The 18274-nt window shown below is 39.1% G+C and overlaps 1 protein-coding gene across 2 annotated transcripts in view; it reads left to right on the top strand.

The window, feature by feature from the left end:
• The window catches only part of LOC130912779 (consortin-like), a 33962-nt gene extending 16432 nt beyond the window's left edge, over window positions 1-17530 (top strand). For both annotated transcript variants that reach the window (XM_057830806.1, XM_057830817.1), the window contains 6 exons: window positions 2612-2633; window positions 2719-2773; window positions 5048-5529; window positions 6256-6432; window positions 6663-6804; window positions 14300-17530. In XM_057830806.1, the coding sequence (XP_057686789.1) occupies window positions 2612-2633; window positions 2719-2773; window positions 5048-5529; window positions 6256-6432; window positions 6663-6804; window positions 14300-14511 (1090 nt within the window). In that variant the 3' untranslated portion in view covers window positions 14512-17530. The remainder of the gene's footprint in view (window positions 1-2611; window positions 2634-2718; window positions 2774-5047; window positions 5530-6255; window positions 6433-6662; window positions 6805-14299) is intronic.
• The last annotated feature ends 744 nt before the right edge of the window (window positions 17531-18274 follow it).

Below are 18274 nucleotides of genomic sequence, written 5' to 3'. Positions count from 1 at the left end.
AATAATGGAAATCTATATGTATGACAATAGAAAGAATACCATAGCTGAATATGTGCTACATCCCTAATCTTCATATAGAAGGAAGACCACAAATTATACTTTGATCCGATATGCACATTTTATTATTATATACACAAACACACACTTATATTGCATCAAAATTAACTTTGTCTTGCAATATCAAAAGAAACTTTCAAAAGAAACTTTTTCAGCAGCATAAAAAAAAAAAAAAGTGGGTTGGCTTACCTCTGCTCGTCGATGGCGTCACCCACGTGTTCAAATCCGTCACTATCTTCACTCGAGGACTCTTCCGAAGAAGACGATGATGACGAATTTGGACCATCCTCTTCCTCACGTTGATCAAAAAGCACAATTGCTTGCGCTAAATTTAGTTATCCGTTCATTCTCAAAGTCACACAAAGTCGCTCGCTCGCTCGATTCAAACGGCCGTCGGTCGCCACCTCGCTGCTTCAGAACACTCCTCCCTCTTGTTCGGTGGAACCTTGCACGGCAGTTATATTTATTTAAAAAAAAAAAAAAACGCATGTTGTGCTTCCACTGTGACTTCGAAAGGGTTCGTTTGATTTGTGTTTTTTTCATGGAGCTTCCGTTTTGAAAAAGGACAAGAAATGATGGAAATATAGACATAAACAAATTATCCATGCAGCGTTTTAATGTTTTTTTGAGAGGACAATAAAACTATAAAACTTAAATGACAATATCTCACGTTTTAGTTGGTCGATTGACTTCAAATAACAACGAGAGTAAACCGCAACTTCCGCACTTTAAAACGAGACCAACCAACGGCATGTGGGTGACGTAATTAAAACGCGAGGGCGCTTCAAAGACGACGTGCGCTGAGGACGCGCCGGCGCGTCCTTCGACTCTCAAGGGTTAAACCAAATATATCAACAAAAATGCATATTCTAACTGAGGAAAAAGTTAGGACACCCTACCACCAAATAGTGTTACCCCCTTTGACTGAAATAACTTCAGTGAGATGCTTTTTGTAGCCATCCACCGGTCTTTGACATCGGTCTGAAGAAAGTTTACCCAACTCCTCAACACAGAATACTTTCAGCTTTGAGATGTTTGAGGGGTTTCTTGCATGTACAGCCCATTTCAAGTCACCCCACAGCATCTCAATGGGATTAAGATCTGGGCTTTGACTCAGCCATTCCAGGACTTTCCATTTCTTCCTTTTCAGTCAGTCCTTGGTGGATTTACCGGTATGTTTTGGGTCATTGTCATGTTGCAGGGTCCAGTTTCGCTTCAGCTTTAATTTTTTTCACAGATTATCTCACATGTTCCTAAAGCACCCTCTGACACACGATAGAATTCATGGTGGATTCTACAATGGTGAGCTGGCCACGTCCTGCTGCAGCAAAGCATCCCTAAACCATGACACTTCCACCTCCTTGCTTCACAGTTGGTATGAGGTTCTTGTCCTGGAATGCAATGGTGGGTTTACGCCAAACATATCCTCTGTTCTGGTGTCCGAATAATTCAATTTTAGATTCATCTGTCCAGAGAGCATTATTGAGGAAGTCCTGGTCTTTGTCTACATTCTGCCTGGCAAACTTTAGTCTGGCCTTCATGTTCCTCTTGGAGAGCAAAGGTTTCCTCCTTGCACACCTCTTATGAAGGTTAAACTTGTCAAGTCTCGTTCTGATTGTAGAGGCATGCACTTTAACATCAACAGTAGCAAGAGCCTGCTGTAGGTCCCGTGATGGCATTTTAGGGTTTTTGGAGACTTCTTTTAGCATCTTGCGGTCTGCTCTCGGGGTGAACTTGTTTGGACGGCCAGACCTGGGCATGTTGGCAGTTGTTTTGAATGCCCTCCACCTGTAGACTACTTTCTGGACAGTGGAATGGCTGATTTTATATTCTTTTGAGATCTTTTGAAATAGGTTACCATACTCATAAACGTCTACAATCTTCTTTCTGAAGGCCTCAGACAGCTCCTTTGATCTCAGCATGGTGTTTTCTCTCACTTCAACAGTCAGGGGCACAACTAAATGTGAGGTTTATATAAGGCAAGCTTCCTCCAAAACACTGAGTAATGATCTTCTAATCATGTGCACCTGACGTGATACCCCTGTGTGTGATTTTAGCCATTTTAAGTGGGATTGAATGTGGGGGTGTCCTAATTTATTCCTCAGCAGAAATTGCATTTATTTAAAATGACATTTTACAGAAAGTTATGTCTTTTTTTCCAGTTTTAATTGTTAAGTTCTATTACTTAAATATCTCAAGATTCTTAAATTTGATATTAAATATCCATATGACCAAATATGTTAGGAAACATACAGGCTTCCATAGGGTGTCCTAATTTTTTTCACATGACTGTATATGTGGTTGTAAGTATTTTATTAACGATTCAAAGATATAACTGCTGCTTTTGCACTTTCAGACATTTGAGCTCCTGTGCTGCTAAGGTTTCACCTCACTTAACTGTGTTACACACACACCTACACACACGTTGTAATAGCTCAGGAAATATCCCCAGGCTAATATTAGATTGGCAAAGTTGTGACGCCTCACCTATGTTACACGTCTTAATTTACTAAAAGGAAGAACACTCACCATTTTCTCTCTCTTCGTGTCTTAGACCGAGCACCACAGATGCAGCGGTAAGACACTCACTATATTTTATTGGCATGTACAATCAGTTGTTGATTTATTTATTTCTAATTTAACTTGTGTTTGTTTTTACAGTTGGGATCTCTGGGCTTGTTAAATCTTGAACAAGGAAATGCATTAACTCAAGCAGGTGAGCAAGTGAAGACATAAGTATGTGTGTGAGAGAGAGCCAGTTGTAGTGTTTTATGTTCCTCCATGCTCAACAGAGGTTTATTGCTTAGACCAGGGGTTCCCAACCTATTCCACTAAGGCACACTGTGGGTGCAGGATTTCATTCTTACCAAACAAGATGACAACACTTTTTCCCCAATCTGGTGTTTTACAAGTGCAATCAGTTGATTGCAGTCAGGTGTGGCTTGTTTTAGCAGAAGCCTCATTGGTTCAACTGTCTCTGCTGGATCGGCTGGAACAAAAACCAGGACCCACAGTGTGCCTTGAGGACTGGGTTGAAAACCCCTGGCTTAGACAACATGCTGTGTCGTCACTACAAATAAATTTACACAGATCTGAAACGTGATTGGTGTGTTTTATCTGTTGAAGATCCGATATAATCGTTGTTGACAGTAGTGGTTTACTTGACTTCCTACTCAGTCACGGTAGAAATGTGAAATGTTAAAAATCTCGAGATGTCTCCTGCGATGATTGGCGACCAGTCGTAGGTGTTTTAGAACTTTTCACTTACTTTTTATTACTCAAAATAAAAACCAGAAGTACAGGTGGAACAATTCAGTTCCATGAAGCTGGCACAGTTTCCGCAAGCTCCTCACAATTATTCACTTTCGTTACTATAATCATAAATGAAAGTGAAAATGAGTTTCGCTCTTAGCGTATTTGTGCAAGCATGTATGCGTGCATGTTAAGAAAATGTACTATTGCTACTCATTGATTTTTTTAAGGGACAGACAATAACTACTGTAGATGACCTTCATGTGAATGGTGCTTGCTCAGTGTACTTCAGCATGGGAATTGTGAATTTCTTTGATAATGGAAATACAGTAATAATGTTTAAACACACAAAAAAAAAAATACTGCATAGGAGCGCAGTTATTTTGTGACATCAGATATACCCATACACATATGCACTGAAAGACTCAAGCATAGGTGCATGTGACAATAGGTATTAATTACGTCACCAAGAAGGGTGGCCAATCAGGGATACTTTTGTATTTGATTGGCTAAATTTTTTCCCAATTTATTAGACCAGATTGCGCTAGGATGCACACGATAAGGTGCTGTCCCTTTAAAGACATTTCATATACAAACTGGATTCATTGCATTTTTTTCCCTCGCAAAATAGTCCTTATGCAGCTATTTAATTGACGGTTCGCATGTAAACCACATAACTATCACAGTTGCCTAGGAAATTGTAGATGGAAGTGACATCACGATAAATAGGACTGTCTGAATTACTCGCATTTGATTGGCGAAAACAGTTTGCGTGTTTAAAAATATCTGTTAAAATCAATTTCGTTTACTCACTGGCGTTTTCTCCAATTCGATGAATTTTTAAAATTATTTTCAATAGTTCAATCCTTTTCAAATTGTTAAACAGTGTTAAGCTGATAGTGTTTTTTTGGCTTCCGAGTCCCGATACCAATTCCGCTCATAGCTGTGTGGTATTGGCCGATACTGTACCGATACCACTCTTTTTTTTTTTTTTTTTTAATTTATTGATTTTTTTTTTTTTATATAAGCATACAAAATATATAGGCCGAATTTTTTTTTTTTTTTTTTTTTATAAATATTTTTTCAATTTGGTATCGATTTATTACATTAGCTTAGCTTGTGTGATAATCACTTAGGCTTGCAGAGCACACAAGTTCGCGAGCCTACTGTTTCCCGTTTTCCCTCCTTGTAACGAAGCTTTCTAGATGCTCATGTCAATCTTCATAAAACTTCAAATCCTGTCCTCTACTTACATTTGACATGTACATTTAGCCACCATTTAAAACATAGGCCCATACATTGAAAATATGATTGGTAAATGAACATAATTGACAACACTTACCAGAATAAAAACTCACCAAGGCTGCTCTTCTTATTCGGTGTTAGTCATCAGATGCCATCTTTGGAAGGGCAACAAGCACTGCGACCAACATTGAAACTAAATCTGGAAGTGTACATATTGCGCAGCATTGGTGTATGATTTCTTTGTACTCTGCGATACCTGCATTAGAGTGCCAGACCTTCCGATATTAGCATCAGTTGAACACTATTGTTAGATAAGATTCTTTCTGCTGGGTTGTACTTGCGCTTTAAATTATATTTTAGAGTGAAACATGAAGTCGATGCACATGCCTAACTCTTGTGGGCTACACAAATTGATATTTTGGACCAGATCTGGCCCCCGGACCATGAGTTTGAAACGTGCTGTAAAGATTACACTCTTGTTATTTTTCTCCAGCTGATGACATCGAAGGTTCGATGGAGCATAGCCATCTCCCCACGCCCTCCATTAATCTGTCACATCAGATCAATTCCAAAAAAATAGACAGGGAAGCCCCGGAATGCAATTTAGAAGGGAAGTCTGGTTCCCCTGGGAGTGAGTTGACTGACGAGAATAAAGCCAGTGGCAGAGTGCAAGGGGAGTGTCTGGAACGCACCACTTTAACCCAAGAAATGATGTGGCACCCCTCTGGAGCTGGAGTAATGGACCAGCCCGAGCCTGCAGAGCAGCAGGGAGGAGATTTAGGTTCAGCACAGGAAAAGGAGCTGGATGAGGAAAACAAGAGGAGCAATGTGGGAGAGGCAGCGGAGGCACCGATAATGGAAGATGAGACTGAGGAAGAGGAGGCAGAGGAAGAGAGAAAAGAGCTCTGTGGGATCGCTGTGACGACGGAACATCTGGAGCAGGAAGCTCAAGTGTTTGGAAAAGAGGAGATAACGGTATGAGTCTAATTTCTTACAGTTGTTTTTCACATATTTTTTATTACATGAGTACAAAAAATGTTAAAAATTTATCAGGCACTTATTTAACTCATTGGCTGTCATTAACAGCACTAGACGTCCAATATATTTTGATTGGGCGAAATTTGATGGATTGATTTGATGAAATGTTCATTCGCCCTCTCCAAGTCAAAATACATTGGACTTCTTTCTGCTGTTAACGGCATTAAAAGATTCACAGCCAAGCCTACCAGATGAATGAATAGGGTCCATAACCAGTGTATTTTTAATTTTTTATTCATTTTAATTTTCAAAAAAATTAATTTATAATTTTATATATTCTTTAGAAAATACTAAAATTATTAATAGTCCCCCAAAAAGTAGAATCGAGACCTGATGTCCACATACGTTGATAGATCCTGCGTGACCGAAAATGTGATGTTCACATTTGTAAGTGAAAGAACTTTAATGGGTTTAAGTTGTTATTTTTTTTCAAATTATCAAAATTAGTCACTTATACTATAATGGCTTAAGTAGTATTTTCTTTTGGCTGTAGATTTAGACTCCCCCAATTTTTGTTGTTGTTGTTGAGATTTTCAAGTGCTTATAGTTGACATGAAGGAGCAGTTAAGTGTTACCACGAAACAACTGGGAGTGGAACATCTGTTACCGTTTCCTGAATATGGACGTTCGCTCAATAAGCTCGGCATTCCGTTTTGATTGCAGGAGGGAAATGAGAGCAGCCTGCAGCAGGATGATGTCCATCTTCCTCAAGAGACTCTCCTGAAACACGACAAGCTAGCCAACGAGGAAGAAGAGGAGGATTATGAGTCTGAGCTAGCTGACACCTTTCCAGAAGCAGTCACCTTGGACGACATGGCGAAACTTATCACTGTCGAAGAGGTGTGTTGATGTTGTGCTGTTGTTGTCTGACAAAGGCACGTTGTCTCTTTTAGTGCTGACTCACCATTTATTTATTGATCGTTTAGGGTATTCATGAACACAGAAGCACTGCCTATTGCAGAGTAATAAATGTTGGAGGGAGTGTTTAGTTCTGTTTATAGTGGGAAGCAGTGACACCTGGTGGAAGTGAATCAAGGCGTTAACTTTCATTTTATTCCATCCAATCGCAGATTTCGCCTGTTTCTGGCCTCATCTCCATCCTGAAAAAGAGGAATTTACCTTCTGACGATGTCAGTTTGTCTGAACATCTGGATAAATCCACTGCCAAAAGACGCGTTCGCTTCAAAGTGGCAGATGATGGTTTTGAAAGTGGTGAGTCTCTGTTTATTTATTCATTTACTCACTCAGTGATCAAGTTCCAGTGCCACTGACGTGATAAATGCCCATTCCATTTCAATCGGGAGTGGTGGACAACAAGCTTATTATCATCCACAAAAAAGAAATAAGTCGATAAATAAACGAAATGACAAAATATAGAATTGAAGAAAAAACACTTTTGTTTACAGAAATAAATAAAAACTAGGCCTGCAAGCAGGACTGAACGGGCCCTCGCAATCTAGCGCAACTCGGACGTCACGCAACTCGGACTGTGTGCAGGTCAGGGTGGTGGCAGATCCTCCTCTCTAATCATCTCATTAGAACCTAACATGCTCGAAAGTCGCCTATTTACATTCCCACACCCAAGAGATAAAAACCCCTATTGGAGAGAGTACTACAAAAAAGGAGCCACTACTGAGCTGTCCAGCCAAGCCCTTATTCAAAACCAAAATTAATCTTCTAACTGGGCCAATTCGACCAAGTGTGCCAACTATTGTGGCTCTATAAGCTCCCTGAGTCTCTGAAAAAAAATATTTCCTTTAAATGGCGAACAAAGGGTCGTCACGGCAACAGACAGAGACACGTGGACATGGGCCGTAAAAAAGTATTTTAATAGGTCTTGAAACTACAATGACCAACATGAAAAGAACTGGACATGTTTTGGAAAAACGAGTGACTTTCTATCGCCACTAGTTGGCGCTGTAGGGTTGATGCAAATGACCTCTACAAGGCCCTTCAGGGTATGACTCTCAACAAGCACGGGAAGTTTGGCGCAGATATCTTGTATATCTGCCGAGTTATGACTGTTTAAAGTTTTTGGAGAGAAAAATTGTTGACAGTCATTTTCACTTTCCTGTTTGGACCCCTCCGCTTCAACGAAACTTCAATATTTTTCATCAGGCACCTGAAGACAGGTCTTAAGGTTTCCCTTATGCAGGTTTGAGGTAGATTGATTTTTTCCCTTTAGAGGAGGAGTGTGTCCCGTAAAAAAGGGCATTTCCTGTTCCCACTAGGAGGCGCCAGGCACAAATGGTAAATTTTCAATCCAGTCCTGCTCAGGCTGGTATACCTCACACACATGCCAGATTTAAAATAGATTGAACGTTGTATGAGGGAGTTATCAGTCATTTTCCGAATTCGGTGTTTTGGCGAAAAAATGGAAGAATTTGGCGCCCCGCCCAGGTCAGGCCCATGAATGAAAACACACCATTTTTATAACTTAAGATTTCATATGCCTCATGAACAGTCTCACCAATTTTGAGAATGATCAAATTAATTCCCTAGGTGCCAAGGTGTAAAATGTGCACACTGTAAATCGATAAAAAGTTCACATTCAATCCAAAATACCCGATTTCCTGTAGGATTTGGAATGTGTGTGCAAGAGACTTTTTGGAGCAGTTTTGCACAAAGTTTTGACTCTCCAAATTTCATCACTCTATGTTAGAAAAACCTAAATGGAGAGACCTTTTTGAAAATTTCAAGGGGGCGCCACTGAGCCATTTTGTTAAATTTTTTCGTAACGTTGCAAGATTATCGAACGTTATCCAAAGCCGCATGTATGTGCAAATTTTGGTGAGTTTTTATGCATGTTCAAGCCTCCAAATGTAAACTCCTACTCTGAACCGATAAAAATTTCACATTCGATCCAAAATACCCGATTTCCTGTTGGATTTGGAATACGGGTGCAAGAGACTTTTTGGAGCAGTTTTGCACAAGGTATCGACTCCCCAAATTTCATCACTCTCTGTTAAAAAAACCTAATAGGAAACGCCTTTTTGAAAAATTCAAGGGGGCGCCACTGAGGCATTTTGCTACATTTTTTCGTAACATTGCAAGATTATCGAACGTTATCTAAAGCCGCATGTATGTGCAAATTTTTACGAGTTTTTGTGCATATTCAAGCCTCCAAATGTAAACTCCTACTGTGAACCCATGAAAATTTCACATTCGATCCAAAATACCCGATTTCCTGTTGGATTTGGAATATGGGTGCAAGAGACTTTTTGGAGCAGTTTTGCATAAGGTATCTACTCCCCAAATTTCCTTGCTCTATGTTGAAAAAACCCAATAGGAAAGGCCTTTTTTAAAACTTCTTTCTGTCGCCACTAGTTGGCACTGTAGAGTTGATGCAAATGACCCCTACAAGAACCTTCAGGGTATGACTCTCAACAAACACGGGAAGTTTGGCGCAGATATGTTGTATATCTGCCGAGTTATGACTGTTCAAAGTTTTTTGCGTGACAAATTGTTGACGTTCATTTTCACTTTCCTGTTTAGACCCCTCCGCCTCAACGAAACCTCAATATTTTTCATCAGGCACCTGAACACAGGTCTTAAGGCTCCCCTGATACAGGTTTGAGGTCAACAGATTTTTTTCCCTTGGAGGAGGAACCTGTCTCGTAAAAAAAGGCATTTCCTGTTCTCACTAGGGGGCGCTAGACCTAATGGGTAATATTTCAATGCACTCGTGTTAAGGGTGGGATACCACACATACATGCCAAATATGAAAAAGATTGAACGTTGTGTCAAGGAACTATAAGTCATTTACTGAATTTGTCATTTTGCCGAAAAAATGGTCGACTTTGGCACCACGCCCAGGTCAGACCCGTGAATGAAAACGCACCATTTTCAAAACTTAAGATTTCATATGTCTCCTGAACAGTCTCACCAATTTTGAAGATGATCCAACTAACTCCCTCGGCGAAAAGGTCTCAAATGTGCACCCTGTAAATCGATAAAAATTTCATATTTGATCCAAAATAACCGATTTCCTGTTGGGTTTGGAATATGCGTGTAAATGCTCTTTTGGAGCGGTTTTGGACAAGGTATAGACCCCCCAAATTTCATTGCTCTACGCTGACAGACCCTAATGTTATAGGCCAATTTTAAAATTTCAAGGGGGCGCCACTGAGCCATTTTGTTATATTTTTTTGCAACGTTGCAAAATTATCGAAATTTACAATTTTCCGGACGTATGTGCAAATTTTGGTGACTTTTCGTGCATGTTCAGGCCTCCAAATTGGCCGTTTTCATTTGCCCTGAAAAAAAAAAAAAATAATAATAACTAGGCCTGCAAGCAGGACTGAACGGGCCCTCGCAATCTAGCGCAACTCGGACGTCACGCAACTCGGACTGTGTGCAGGTCAGGGTGGTGGCAGATCCTCCTCTCTAATCATCTCATTAGAACCTAACATGCTCGAAAGTCGCCTCTTACATTACCACACCCAAGAGATAAAAACCCCTATTGGAGAGATTACTACAAAAAAGGAGCCACTACTGAGCTGTGCAGCCAAGCCCTTATTCAAAACCAAAATTAATCTTCTAACTGGGCCAATTTGACCAAGTGTGCCAAATATTGTGGCTCTATAAGCTGCCTGACTCTCTGGAAAAAAATATTTCCTTTAAATGGCGAACAAAGGGTCGTCATGGCAACAGACAGACACGTGGACATGGGCCGTAAATAAGTATTTTAATAGGTCTTGAAACTACAATGACCAAACTGAAAAGAACTGGATATGTATTGGAAAAACGAGTGACTTTCTATTGCCACTAGTTGGCGCTGTAGGGTTGATGCAAATGACCCCTACAAGGCACTTCAGGGTATGACTCTCAACAAGCACGGGAAGTTTGTCGCAGATATGTTGTATATCTGCCGAGTTATGACTGTTCAAAGTTTTTAGCGAGACAAATTGTTGACGGTCATTTTCACTTTCCTGTTTGGACCCCTCCGCTTCAACGAAACTTCAATATTTTTCATCAGGCACCTGAAGACAGGTCTTAAGGTTTCCCTTATGCAGGTTTGAGGTAGATTGATTTTTTCCCTTTAGAGGAGGAGTGTGTCCCGTAAAAAAGGGCATTTCCTGTTCCCACTAGGAGGCGTCAGGCACAAATGGTAAATTTTCAATCCAGTCCTGCTCAGGCTGGTATACCTCACACACATGCCAGATTTAAAATAGATTGAACGTTGTATGAGGGAGTTATCAGTCATTTTCCGAATTCGGTGTTTTGGCGAAAAAATGGAAGAATTTGGCGCCCCGCCCAGGTCAGGCCCGTGAATGAAAACACACCATTTTTATAACTTAAGATTTCATATGCCTCATGAACAGTCTCGCCAATTTTGAGAATGATCAAACTAATTCCCTAGGTGCCAAGGTGTAAAATGTGCACACTGTAAATCGATAAAAAGTTCACATTCAATCTAAAATACCCGATTTCCTGTAGGATTTGGAATGTGTGTGCAAGAGACTTTTTGGAGCAGTTTTGCACAAAGTTTTGACTCTCCAAATTTCATCACTCTATGTTAGAAAAACCTATATGGAGAGGCCTTTTTGAAAATTTCAAGGGGGCGCCACTGAGCCATTTTGTTAAATTGTTTCGTAACGTTGCAAGATTATTGAACGTTATGCAAAACCGCATGTATGTCGAAATTTTGGTGAGTTTTCGTGCATGTTCAAGCCTCCAAATGTAAACTCCTACTGTGAACCCATGAAAATTTCACATTCGATCCAAAATACCCGATTTCCTGTTGGATTTGGAATATGGGTGCAAGAGACTTTTTGGAGCAGTTTTGCATAAGGTATCTACTCCCCAAATTTCCTCGCTCTATGTTGAAAAAACCCAATAGGAAAGGCCTTTTTTAAAACTTCTTTCTGTCGCCACTAGTTGGCACTGTAGAGTTGATGCAAATGACCCCTACAAGAACCTTCAGGGTATGACTCTCAACAAACACAGGAAGTTTGGCGCAGATATGTTGTATATCTGCCGAGTTATGACTATTCAAAGCTTTTTGCGTGACAAATTGTTGACGTTCATTTTCACTTTCCTGTTTGGACCCCTCCGCCTCAACGAAACCTCAATATTTTTCATCAGGCACCTGAACACAGGTCTTAAGGCTCCCCTGATGCAGGTTTGAGGTCAACAGAGTTTTTTCCCTTGGAGGAGGAACCTGTCTCGTAAAAAAAGGCATTTCCTGTTCTCACTAGGGGGCGCTAGACCTAATGGGTAATATTTCAATGCAATCGTGTTTAGGGTGGGATACCACACATACATGCCAAATATGAAAAAGATTGAACGTTGTGTCAAGGAACTATTAGTCATTTACTGAATTTGTCATTTTGCCGAAAAAATGGCCGACTTTGGGACCACGCCCAGGTCAGACCCGTGAATGAAAACGCACCATTTTCAAAACTTAAGATTTCATATGTCTCCTGAACAGTCTCACCAATTTTGAAGATGATCCAACTAACTCCCTCGGCGAAAAGGTCTCAAATGTGCACCCTGTAAATCGATAAAAATTTCATATTTGATCCAAAATAACCGATTTCCTGTTGGGTTTGGAATATGGGTGTAAATGCTTTTTTGGAGCGGTTTTGGACAAGGTATAGACCCCCCGAAATTCATTGCTCTACGCTGACAGACCCTAATGTTATAGGCCAATTTTAAAATTTCAAGGGGGCGCCACTGAGCCATTTTGTAATATTTTTTTGCAACGTTGCAAAATTATCGAAATTTACAATTTTCCGGACGTATGTGCAAATTTTGGTGACTTTTCGTGCATGTTCAGGCCTCCAAATTGGCCGTTTTCATTTGCCCTGAAAAAAAAAAAAAATAATAATAATAATAATCCTTTGCAAAACAATAGGGCCTTCGCACGCTTAGTGCTCGGGCCCTAATAATCCTTTGCATTACAATAGGGCCTTCGCACGCCTAGTGCTCGGGCCCTAATTATAATTAAGGAAAATAAAAATAAATAGATAAACAGGAACTAACTGAAATAAGGCCTTTTCACACTAGCGTGAAGAGCGGACCATGGCTAGCGCAACATGGGAGGAGCCAAGTAGCCTGACGTAAACGCTGTCGGGAAGTGATAAGCGGCAAGCATATTTACGAATAGTCCCAAGCACCAATGCTTTTATTTTCCATTGTTGCACAAGAAAACAAAAAGACTTGTCCTAGTTCATGGAGTAGGGTGCATTATAATCGCCGTGTAAAGAGTTTTACTCGTTTCGGTGTGAAGATGAATAGTCCTGCTACTGGATGCGTTGCTGATGTCACCGTGGTGGCGCTGTGAAAATGGAACAAGTCTCTATTATGGGCCCCGCCCCTTGGCAAAAATTCACTCAAGACTTTCCACTCCGTCCATAATGACCGCTGCCGCTCAGTTTTACCGGGAAGTACCATCCCACATACAAAATGAATGGGTTGCTGCTGAACCCTTCACACTAGGCTGCCGCTATTTTGAAACGGCCTATAGAACTGTGTTCACAACATGACTCAAAAGTATTCTCTTCCCATTTGTTTTTGTATTTTATCCCCTGAAACAATATTTACATGTCAAAATGACAACATTTTAAAATGTTTTTAGAGTTTATTTTCTTTTTTAATCCTGCACCTGGCAAATAACGAAATATATGACAAACTGATTAAACCATAGACTTCATAACGTTGACATGACACGGGAAACAGGGCCGATTCGTAGGGGGCCTGTTTTCAAAAACTCTACAAATTTACAAAACCAAAGCTGCTACCAACCTAAAACCAAAACAGGCACCTTCCTTAGCCATATACTATGAGTCTCCATGAGCAGCGGCATCAAAAAATTCAAAGTCATTCCCTTATAAAATCCTGATTAATTGTTTTGTATATAACACAACTTAAAATGGCTATAAAAGTCTCAGATTTTACACTAGATGCACAAAAATCACCGATATTTTCAGGATCAATAGCAATATTTAACATATCATCTACGTTTTTGACCAAAATAGCAACTTTAAAAAATTTTTTTTTTTTACTGCAAGTTAGCAGCTATTAACAGCTAATGAATCGATTAATTTAATATCAGAAACTTAATACTTGAGGAAAACATGCAAAATCAATCATCAATAATATGTAAATAGATAATTAATACATTGTATATACAATCACAACTTATTATAGAATAGAATATTTTTTTATTATCATTATACACTATATACGTACTGTGAGCGAATGAGGCTAGCGGCCGCCTGGCATAAATAGAGCTTTTTTGGTGAAAATTCTTGTGAATAAATGCCATTTTTAAAATGGATTTTCAGCTTTGTGCTTTGGAGCTCAGTTGAATCAGAACCCAGAGATGTCTCTTATGAAAAATAAAAAAGGTAAAAGACGTATAAATACGTCTTTGGGACACTGCAACAATTAAAAATAGAATGCATTTATACATTTTGGGGAGCGAATGAGTTAAGAACGAATAATCACTGCAGGATATGTTTGTAATAACCTTTTAAAGCTCTACCCAGATAATGCATTAACGCAAATGTAAGTATTTCCATACTTCAGACATTATCACTTTTGAGAGATTTGATCTTACCGTGAGCTTCCCATGATAGCTAGCATAAAAAATAAACTAAATTTGAACAACAAAATCAAAACTAACTCAAACTCAACAAACATGAAAATTCCAAAAACTTTATTAGCCAGTGTGTTAATAATTTCCAACGTTGTTTTGCAGATGTTGGTGGCAGAGACTCTTGCCTGCTTCTCTTCCTGCTTTGTCTGGTTACTGTGGTGATCAGCATGGGCGGCACAACCCTTTACTGTGCTCTGGGTGACGTGCGCTCCTCCGTCTGCCAGGACTTCTCTAGAAATCTGGACTTTTACTTTGGACAAATGCAGCGTGCTGTAACTCACATCCAACAGTGGTTTGGCCCGAGTTCAACGTAGTGACACGTCGGGACAGGTTTGTGGTTGTTAACTAACTAGAGGGCTCAGTTCTGCTCTCTACACACGCGCTTAATAAATACTGGCCTCGTGGGCCTTTTGAAAAAAATGTTGTGAACTATAGAGGTTTTTCACAGACAGATTGTCACGTGACTCCACCCCAGTGAAAAACAGCTATATTGGCCGTCTAACACTCTTTATGCAGAAAATAGATATCATTATGTCATCTGACAATACAGATGGGTTAACAGCAAGGGTATGACAATAAATTGATATGTTGATATACAGCCTAGAATCGAGATCTCATCTTAAAAGGTCTTGATGTTTAATTAATAAATGAACCAAAAGCTTGCTACTGAAATTTTCCGCTACGAAAGTGTTTATATTAACTAACTTGCTCCCATTGACGGCGCTAGACAAATGTTCATATGCCCTTCCCAGTTGAAATGGATTGGACGTGTAGCGCCGTCAATGGCAAGTAAACTGGGGCTGCCTCGAGTAATTGACTAATTGAGTAGTAAATGAGTCGTCATCCATTTTGAGACAATAAATAGTTTAGAGACATTGCTCACCTCAAAATTGTTAAGCCTTATTTTTTTAGGGGTTATAACCAATTGCCAATGGCGCTCACTTAACTGTTGCTAACGGTGCTAGCTTAGCGCCATGTGGTTTGATGTGATTCATGCCACATGGTTGCCGTGCCATGCCATGCTATGCCACAGCCATTCATGTAAATCAACTCGACCCCCTGTGAATGAATATATTCATCAATGAAATCCCTCATCTATATATAATTAGTCCTGAACATGTTTTATGCACACAAAACCGAGGAAAGTTTTGCCTTGTATCACTCATTAAACACGACTTTGTGCACAGAAACCGGCCACTAACCTTGGGGAAGGACAATACATTTTCATACCTGATATGAAATGTGCGATGGCGAATTAGGGCCAAACAAAGAAAAAAAGGGACTACGAGAATAAAGTCATAATATTACAAGATTGAAGTCTTAATATTCTGAGAATAAAGTCGTATGTTGTAATACTAAGGGAAAACAAATCGCAATATTGAAAGAATAAAGTCCTACATTGTAATTTTACAAGATTAAAGTTGCAATACCACATAACTTTATGTAATTTATGAGAAAAAGTTTTATGTTATGCAATTTTACATAATACAGGTATTCCCCAGGTTACAACGTACTCGACTTATGCAATTTTGACTTTACTACGCCGGAGTCTCGTCTGCCATTTTGTCTCCAGTCGTTTTTTTTTTTGTCGCATAAACAGAACCTTATTTTTACTTTATTTAATTAATATGACGTGCTCTGTCCTCCCTTAACATTAAGTTGTTCAGCTTTACAGACACCAAACAAGGCAATTGTGCTTTTTGAAGCTTTTTACTTCCTTCAGTTTTGACAATTTGTAAAGCTCTAACACACATATGCACACTTTTGTTCAAAATGACACGCATTTTAACAATAAAACACTTGACACAAAACAATTGATGCTTAAACATCAATCTAGTCTGATCAATCAGTAAAATTAGTAGATTAAATCAGCCTAATTTGCCTAACAAATACCCGCTAGCTAAAATGCTATTAATGCTAACGTATTTACAATTCTTATAGCAAATCGCTCACACATAACTCCACAAACTGTAGCTCTAAACCTAATTACAAATGCATACGCAAACATATATTAGGAGAAACAACTTACAGCCTTATGTGGGTCAAACCAGAGCACAGCTATTCTTTATCCATGTCGGACGTCTGAGTCTGCTTCTCGGTCATACATAGAGACAGTCCAGCAAGACCCAACGCTGCCACCAGAGGGCAGTGTATCCTCCATCATTAAAAGCAATACAATACCTTTGGATGTTTTAGATAATTATTTTGAGATTTAGGGGTACTTAAAGGACTAATTCTGACTTACTCGGAAATTCGGGTTACGTTTCCAGCGTAGGAACGTAACCCGGAGACTATCTGTATTACGAGACTAGTCATAAATTGACGGGCAAAAAAAAAAAAAAAAATCATAATTCATCAGGTTAAAGTTGTTTTATTATGAAAAGTTACCATACGCAACCTTATGACTTTTTTCTCATTACAGTACATACAGTTACGTCGTATTACGACTTCAAACCGGTTTTTCTGTGCCCCAAATACTCGTAGAAATGGACATTACATAGCCTTGACGAATCATTTGGAACAAACTTTTCTTGTTTTCCAACTCTTTGGGTATCTGATCAAAGTTCAAATTTTCTCATTTTTCCATAGTTATTCCAATCAGTTCAATGTTTTGGGGATAAAATGTAAGAAGCCGCGAAAAGACGACCGGCGTAAAGGTGTAGCATGATGCGCATGTCTATTTGTGTATTACTTGTAGCTTTGTTAAACGGCCAGAATGGCAGAACGCTGTTTGGGCAGATGTATGGTGGCATCACATGAAAAACCTCTAAAGAGCAAGTTTTATTGACTTTTTAAAAACTGAAAAACACAAATGAAAAACAAAACATGTATTGAGTCTTAATCATGTCTTAACACACTGAATGAATGATTTCAGTCATACGTATGGCATTCACACAATGTATTTTTGAGCTTTTCTTCTTCATAGAAATTGAGCTGTTGCTGGACCTCAGACAGTTTCTATCCAGTAACACTGTTCTTGAGCTATGCATTATTCGATTGTTTCACCACGTACATTAACATACTAATATAAATCATATACTGTACTGTACCTACAAGACTACAGGAATGTTTAACATGACCGGTACTTTTTTTTGTTTTTGTAATCTTGCAATATAATCCTCAGACTGGAGACCTCTCACAATGCAACGAATAATTGTTCATTGTAATTTAAAATATGATGTTATGTAGCGCCATGTCAGCTCAGCTGGATCTTTGCATCTCAGGATTTCTGGGTATCATCCTGTTGACTTGTTTCTCCCAATGTGAGTGTTTTTTTTCTTACCGTTTGAGTGAATAACTTTTATTCCTGGGCCCATTTTCCACTTAACTCATTGGTTGCCATTGATTGTGATAGCCATCCAATCCATTTTGACTGGAAGGGATGGCAGCGATCATGATCCCACCGTCATTGGCAACTAATAAAAAAAACAACAACAACAAAAAAGGGATTACTTAGACATAAAACCTTTGTCTTAATTTTTTTTTTTTTTTACCTTACCAGCGCAAAGGTACAATTTTCACTCACTAAATGAGCTTCCATGCAATGTCTTAAATGCTTTATCAATAGTCTTAGATAAAAACAGTATTATGTTGCATAATAATGTAAAACATTGTAGATTCCTTCTTTTTTTGCACAGGTGGTCTGGCTGGTTCAGATGACTCTGAAAATCTTGTTTAATTGTTTCTATTATTTATTTATAACTCAGCGGATGCAAACTTTTTTTTTTTTCCGTGATTGTTGTTGCACATTTATCATGTTGGCATTACTTATCAGGCCACTTAATCATGTAATCAAATGCTTTATAACCTTCGTGTAATTTCCTTGCATCGTTTTTCTACCAGGCAAGTTGTTCCTATTGTCACATTTGTCATGTTTTTTTACGATGTGAAATGGCAATGTGTGATTGACGATGCTTTCGTGTGTCAGAAAGTTCAGCGTAGCGCTCATGACAGCCATGTTCACTTTGGTCTTAAAAGTAAAAATTTTGTGGAAAATGTCCTATGTAAAAAAATATATATATATATATTCAATTTGTTGAGGATTCGTGTTGAAAGAAATGCATTGAAACAGTATGA

The sequence above is a fragment of the Corythoichthys intestinalis genome, chromosome 1 (assembly GCF_030265065.1).
Source record: "Corythoichthys intestinalis isolate RoL2023-P3 chromosome 1, ASM3026506v1, whole genome shotgun sequence".
Taxonomy (NCBI): Eukaryota; Metazoa; Chordata; class Actinopteri; order Syngnathiformes; family Syngnathidae; genus Corythoichthys; species Corythoichthys intestinalis.
Note: the sequence above shows the minus strand (reverse complement) of the source record. Positions and strands in the feature narration are given on the sequence as shown.